This window comes from Rhincodon typus, chromosome 29 (genome assembly GCF_021869965.1).
Source record: "Rhincodon typus isolate 14 chromosome 29, sRhiTyp1.1, whole genome shotgun sequence".
Classification (NCBI taxonomy): Eukaryota; Metazoa; Chordata; class Chondrichthyes; order Orectolobiformes; family Rhincodontidae; genus Rhincodon; species Rhincodon typus.
In genome coordinates this window covers 27,225,591-27,233,027 of record NC_063360.1, presented here as the reverse complement: position 1 = coordinate 27,233,027, position 7,437 = coordinate 27,225,591, and the positions used below count along the sequence as shown (strand labels likewise).

Sequence of the window (7,437 nt, the reverse complement as noted above, 5' to 3'; positions counted from 1 at the left end):
AATATGTGGGCACATATTACCACAATGAATTTGCCTAAGAGTGACAATATGAGAGTGCTTCATGGTCAGAGACATGCTCATACAAGTCGTCTTTACGAGTGAAGAATAACTGGCATAAACTCCTAGACTAGATAAAATGAAAGAATGCACGCAAGGGAACTCAAAAAAAAATGTTGAACACATAGAACCAAATGCTGAAAACTTGCTTTAAAAAAAAGGCTGCAGTAAAAAGTTAATAGTTTCTTTTGCTCCAGCATGTGACATGGGGCGCGACCAAGACATGATGTGAAACTATACACGATTTGGTAACTGATGTACTAGTGAGGTGCCACAATCATTGTTATATTGGTATTAGCTTCCATATCATGGGAGATGAGGGTCACGTAGCACTGAAGAATGCAACAAACTTAGATTGCACTTCCTAGTATCTATGCACGTTCATTATACCACAGGCACTTGAACGACTGGGCTCAAAGCCCTGTACTGTAGCATGTCCCCCCAGCATGTCATGCTGCAAGAGAATGGAGGTCAGTAAGATGGAGATAGAGACCATTGCAACACATAATTACACAAGCACGCCCCTTAAAAGATATAGTGTAAATCTGCAATGAGACATAACACAACAGCATGATTCTACTCTATACGCTTAGCATTTATGGGCTGAAGCAGTTTCAACTTTGAAGAGATTTTAAACTTTCAGTACAATTCAGCAATCAAGTGCCTTTTTGAGATTGAAGAAAAGTGGCTGCAAACGATAGAGGAGGCTTTAACTACAGCATGAAGTACAGTGCCTCAACCTCAAATCTAACTAAAAAGCACTAAGTGGTACTTTAAACCCTCATGGTATTTCTGAAGTTTATTTACTTGGGTATTAAAAGTTCAGCATATATTTGCTTCAACTGTGTTTCCTAAGATATATACAATGTTTAATCACTGGTATTGCTAGACTGTTCACACCTAAAGCCAGTTGAGTTCAGTGCTTTGTACGAGCCCTGGAGAACTGCAGTTCAAGCTATGGTACAAACATATTGTAAATACGGCACTGATACGTTAATACCAGCCATTGAAATGTAAATGTACCATCAAATGGTGGCTAACTTGCTGGTTATTTTAAATAATTTCTATTTCAAAGCTTTTCAGGGTTTTGCATTCCTCTGAAAATGGTTTCAGCATCACCTCAACTTGTGTCAAATATTTTTCACTTATAAAGTCATGTTGTGAGCTGCTAGTTTACATTCTGAAACCATAAAAGGTTTGAAACTTCAGATAAAAATATCAGATCACTGTACATGTCTATATTCAATCAATCAATCAGTCTCTTAAGTAGGTGACTTCTCTAACACAGGACATACAAGCTGCCTTAATGAGTAGTTGCTAAACTGATTCTCAGTATGGTTTCATGAAAAAAAAATCAGAATGATTGTGAACACCAATTAGTACCATGAACCTGACTACCCCAATTATTGCTACAAACAATTTTATGAGCATTAGCTTGAAACCCTGAAGTTTGAGTGATTGAGAAACTTTAAAAATTCTTATCCTCACTTGCAAATCCGTCTATGGTCTTGTCTCTTCCCATCATTAGTCTTCTCCAATCCCATAATACTATCGGTACAAACTGACACACAAATTAGGATAAATAGGCTGTTTGGCTCCTCAAGTCTGACTGCCATTCAATAAGATCATGGATGATCTGATTATTCCACATAACGGACAATTCCCAACCCCCAATCCCCAACCTAATAACCTTACATCCCCTTCCTTCTGTAATTTGGCCTCTTATAATTGTAATGCTCCACATTGGTATGCATGCCCTGAGAAGCCTTCACTCCAACCTCTCCACCACTCTCCTTGCTTTGTTCCTTTAAGTCACGTTTTAAAACCTACCGCTTTCATCTAACTTTTGGTCATCTGAACTGGTATCTCCATATGTCATACGGTGTCATGCTTTGTTTCATAATTTTCCTGTGAAGCCCCTCGAGATGTTTCATTGTGTTAAACAGTGCTGTAAGTCATTAGCTAAACTGCAGACTTCAGCGGTTCAAAATACACCTTAGCAGTTTCAGTTTGATATCAATACAAGTTTAAATATAGTTACTAATCTGTTTGAACATGTTATGACAAACTACAATGGCAGATTGGTCTTGAATCCAAACTTTTGGTCCAGAGGTAGTGACACTACCCCTGCACCACAAGACACTTATAAATCTAATTACAGCAAAGGATAAAATAAAATTGTACTACTGTTGGCCTTGCTAATTTCATGTTAATGGTAGCCCTTAAGTGAACAATGAACACATTAGACCAACATATGAAACTTCTACCACACCAAAAATTAAATGTTTCCAATCCTGTACTTTGTGGATTAAACCAATTGTGTACATTTTAACCTTTGTCTCTGATAACAACTAATTGAACTTGAATATGTTTACAGATAAATTCTTTTTAAAGATCGAGTGTTCAGTGGTGGGGCTACTTCAGAATGAAAGCGCTGTCTTGAAGACCCTCCTTGAAGCCATTTTGGTCAAGACACATTAGGACTGACCTTGATAGCTTTTTCTACTGCCAGTAAGTTGTGTAGGAAGCAGCTCTGCAAGCTCAGACCCAGCTACACAAGCAGCTGAAAGACATAGCTTCACCAAAAGCGTGTCATTAACCTCAAATCTCAACCCATTCTGCACAAACCCAAACTTCTCCACTTCCAGCAGGTAAACTTCCCAATCTTCGGGCATTTACATCTGCACTTCTATACTCATCAACAACTGCACTGCATTTCAAGGCATTAAAACTCAAACTCCAGTAGATTTTTATTTGAAAATCATTCTGCTAAACCTAAATTAACGTCATAGGTTTAGAAATGCAGATGGTTTCAAAATCCTGGTTCTGATATTACTACTTAAATATTATTGAAAACATACTTAAATAGTTGTGGCTACTATTAAGTATTATTATCAGATGATCTGCTCCAGCTTCAGGCAAAAATCCAAAATGCCACAAAAAAAGGAAAATAGACTAAATTAAAAAGGCCCAAGTCAGGATAATGGTGGAAAATTCTGCCTGATTTGTACAGCTGTAAACGGCTCTCAAAGCTCAGGACCATCCACAGCAATGCAGTCCACTTAACTAGTAGCCAATTTATCACTATGGCAGCAACATACATTATGTCCGGATGCATTTGCAACCACGTAATGACTTCCACCACTTAGAAGGGCATGGACAGCAGGGGCATGACACAAAATCACTGACTATTTCAGCTTTTCCATTCTTAAATTGATGCCAGATCAAAGTCCTACAGCTCCCTACCTAACAACGTTATGGAAGTACCTGCACCACGTGGTATGCAGTAACTGGAGAGTCCAGCTCACCATTAGCTTGAGGACAATGAGCACAGGCAATAAAAGCTGGCCATGTTGCTTACTGGGCTGAAATTCATTTGCTTCTTTTAAGTCCAACTTTAATTGTTTAAGAGGTTTCAGGGAATAGGATGTGAACTTTGAGCACTACTTTAGCCAACATTCTACACTCGCTCAATCCAGATGTACGTGTAGATAAGATTACCACCAGTCTGCCTGCCCTGGTGACAGGATCCTAGATGTGGTCCCCACTTCAAAGCCATAATTCTATCATCCACAAGAGAAGGAGATAAAGTGATGTAGACCTAAAATGTTAATTCTGCTTTATCCACCTCAGATGCTGTCAGATCTGTTGAGTACTTTGACAATATTTTTGTTTATTTTGTATTAGAGATATAGCAACTGAGTTTATGACATAACACTATTACAGATACCAGTTTTCGCACTAGCTCTCAAATGTTAGTAAAGACAACTTTGCAGTGTCAACAGGGCTGTATTTGCCAGTGTCATTTCTGATGCTTGGTTGTTGCCAAATAATTCATCCAGTTTTATTCCTTTATTGCCTTTATAGCATTTGTTACAATTAAATGGTGGTTTCCTTCTCTTTAATGAAGAAACCCTCCATCTTTACCTGGTCAGGCCTCCACGTGACTCCAGACCCACAGTAATATTATGGACTCTTAACTGCTCTCAAATGGTCGGGAAAGCCATTCAGTTGTATCATTTCTTAGAAAGAGGAATAGGAATGAAACCAGACTGATCACCAGGCATCAACTGAGGCAACAGAATGACACGGGAAAACTCAGCCCTGACGACTCCTCCTCGTGGACGTCTGGGGCTGCTGCCAAAACTGAGAGAGCTGTCTGAGACTAGTCAAGCAACAGCTTGTCATAGTCTCCTCAGGCAGGCCCTTCCAAACCCACGACCACTTCCATCTAGAAGGACAAGGGCAGTAGATATGTGGGAACACCACTACTTGCAAGTTCCCCTCCAAGCCACTCACCATTCTGACCTGGAAAAATATCACCATTCCTCAGTATCATTTGGTCAAAATGTTAGAACATTCTCCCTAACGGCATTGCATGAATGAGTTAATGAACCTTTACTTTGCTCTTGTCCCAATCCAAAATGTTGAGGGGGGTTGGGGGGAGTGAGGACATCTGACGTCAGGGCTGGGAGTCGTTCCTCAGGAATTGGCACAAACACAGAATGCTCCTGAGTGGATAGAAGTTCAATTCGAGCCAATGGTTAAACCTACAACCCAGCCAGGCAAAAAAAACATGCCTTTTCCTCCTCGCTTCCCCTTAAAGCTTGAATGCAAAACTTTTGAAGAAAGTGACTACAAAATGGACCGCAGTGGTTCGAGGACCCAACTCACCCCCATCACCACTCAAGGACAACTAGAGATGGTCAATAAATATTGCCTCAGCCAGCAACTCTCAAGTTCCGTGAATCAAAACCAAATCATAGCATCTTCCAAAACTTTTCCCAATGTGACTCTACTTCATGTGAGACCCCGGAGAGAAAATTGTGGGGGAGGAGAGTGCTTTGAGGTAGTTTTGGGGTGTCCATGAGATTTATCAGGTTTGTAGGGGCAGGGGAGGCACAGCTCAACCTAACTTCATTTGCTTGAGGGCACAGATCAGTCAGAACCCGAGACAAGGTGCAGGGCTGGATGAACACAGCAGGCCAAGCAGCATCATAGGAGCAGAGAGGCTGACGTTTCGGGCCTAGACCCTTCATCAGAAAAGGGGGAGGGGAAGGGGGTTTTGAAATAAATAGGGAGAGAGTGGGAGGCGGATAGAAGAGGGATTACGAGAGAGTTATTGGACCAGCATTTGTCAAATAACAAGGGTACTTTTAAAAGAACAGAGCGCCTTCAAACCATCCCAAGGCACTTAGCAGCCAGAGGTCCTTACACTCAGCACAGGGAAACTTAATTCAATGTGTCAGCAACATTAAAACAACTTAAAGGCAGTGTCCCAACAGCGACGGTCATCCAAACCCTCACACCCAATAAATACACCCAAATACTTTAAACTGTCTCAGCTTTAAAAGTATAAAGTCCAATTCGGATATTTGAACGGACAATCTCTCCCACCATGGCAAACCGCAAAACAAATGAATCTTCCTGCACCGCTGAATTTATATATGTGCATATATTCCACAGCATTGGAGAAGGCAACAGCCAATTCTTTTTGCGTGTGTGCCTTTAAATAAGACATGGGTCCGCCTATACTGCACTCCCTTGTGTTGCGAGGAAAAGGCTGGAATGTAGAAACACGCTGTTTCACTAGTTTAGTTACGTATGTATATCTTTCACCCAACTCACTCTCTACATGAATCCTTATGCAAAAGCCCCCGCCCACAGAACTGGGTAAATCCTCAATTTAAAGTCATGCTTTCCATACCCAAATAAATTACAAGGAGTCTCTGGGGCGGGGGAAAATTGTGACATTTTCCACGGATAAAACTTTAGAAATCAACAGCAAACCTCTCAGTAAATTGTTATGAGCTGCATAAAAAAAACACACACAGACGCTTACCCACAATCACACACAGGACATCCACCAGGACGAAAACAATTCTTTTTTCGAACATCCTGACACGGAAAGGTTCACAATCCTCCCAGGGCTTCCCGGAGCTATTTCGATACAGATATGAAGAAAACAAGAGGCTTAAAAGAACAGGGAGTAGAAACAAACTATTTAAGATCGCGCATCAGCAAACAACACACACACACAAAAAAACAGCAAGCTGCAACCTGAACTTCCAGTTCTTCCGGAATCTTAAGTACCTGTCTCAATCTGCAGTGCCACACGCACAAATGTTATATTTTTTTTTCCCTGGTTGCCTGCTCTCTCTCTCTCTCTCTCTCTCTGCTGGTCACTTTCACCAGGAAAGTGGGGCCAGGACTGAAATTCGCACGCTGTAACTGAACAGGAGCTGCTTTCTCCTCGCTAGCCGAACCCACTCGCTTTGTCTTCCACCTCTACGCACACACACAATTGTATGAATGAGTTAATGAACCTTTCTTTTCTCTTGTCCCAATCCGAAATGTTGGGGGGGGGGTTGAGGACATCTGACGTCAGGGCTGGGAGTCGCTTCTCAGGAATTGGCACAAACACAGGATGCTCTTGAGTGGATAGAAGTTCAATTCGAGCCAATGGTTAAACCTACAACCCAGCCAGGCAAAAAAAAACAAAAAAAACATGCCTTTTCCTCCTCGCTTCCCCTTAAAGCTTGAATGCAAAACTTTTGAAGAAAGTGACTACAAATTTTCTCTAACCTTCTGCAATTAGCGGTTACAAATGTCGTACCCGGTACTGGCTGCACCTTAATTTCAGTCCAAAGTCTAACCGTGCCGCACTTTCTTTGTGTTTTGGTTTGAAAATGACTCTGGAGTCTACCAGCTGTCACCTGTACATCTGCAAAATATTCAAAATCTACGTCGATCGGTCTTTTCCACATTAACGTGTCTCTCTTCACCGCCACCCCCTTCTAATTTTCTATGTGCATATTTATAAAACAGATTGGCTTATCTAAATTTGCCACTCTACCATTGCGCCCTTTCGCTCAGTTTTGCATTGTCCAGCTCCTCAGTCTCTGGTGAGCTATTTCATTGATTCCATAAATACAATTTGTGACTACATAAATGTATGGTAGGAATGTGGGACTTTAAAATGGGGACCGAACGAGGTTTGCCCTAAGTATCCTGACCTTCTACTCTCTGTTTTGCTTGAAAACTATGCTTGATCTTCTCTCCCTCCTCCAATTTTCATAGTCACAAACATTGAGGATTATCAATATTTTTATATTCCATGGGATGTTGGTGTCTCTGACAAGACCAGCACTTGTTCCCCACCTCTAGCTGCCCTTGAACTCAGTGATTTGCTCAACCAGTTTAGAAGATAGTTAAGTCTACCACACTGCTGTTTTGGTCTGTAGGCCAGATTGAGTATGTGTGGTTGATTTCTTTCCCTAAAGAGTATTAGCGAGCCAGATGGGTTTTTTTATGACAATTGAAGATGGTTTCACAGTCACCATTACTGACACTAGCTTTCGATTCCAGAATTATTTATTG

General features: G+C 41.2%; 1 protein-coding gene across 1 annotated transcript in view; it reads right to left on the bottom strand.

Moving 5' to 3' along the window:
* Nucleotides 1-6,851, bottom strand: part of LOC109936018 (phospholipid phosphatase 2) — a 22,660-nt gene extending 15,809 nt beyond the window's left edge. The window contains 2 exon segments of the mRNA XM_048614078.1: nucleotides 5,900-5,997; nucleotides 6,643-6,851. Of these exon segments, the coding sequence (XP_048470035.1) occupies nucleotides 5,900-5,997; nucleotides 6,643-6,824 (280 nt within the window). The 5' untranslated portion in view covers nucleotides 6,825-6,851.
* Nucleotides 6,852-7,437: the final 586 nt, after the last annotated feature.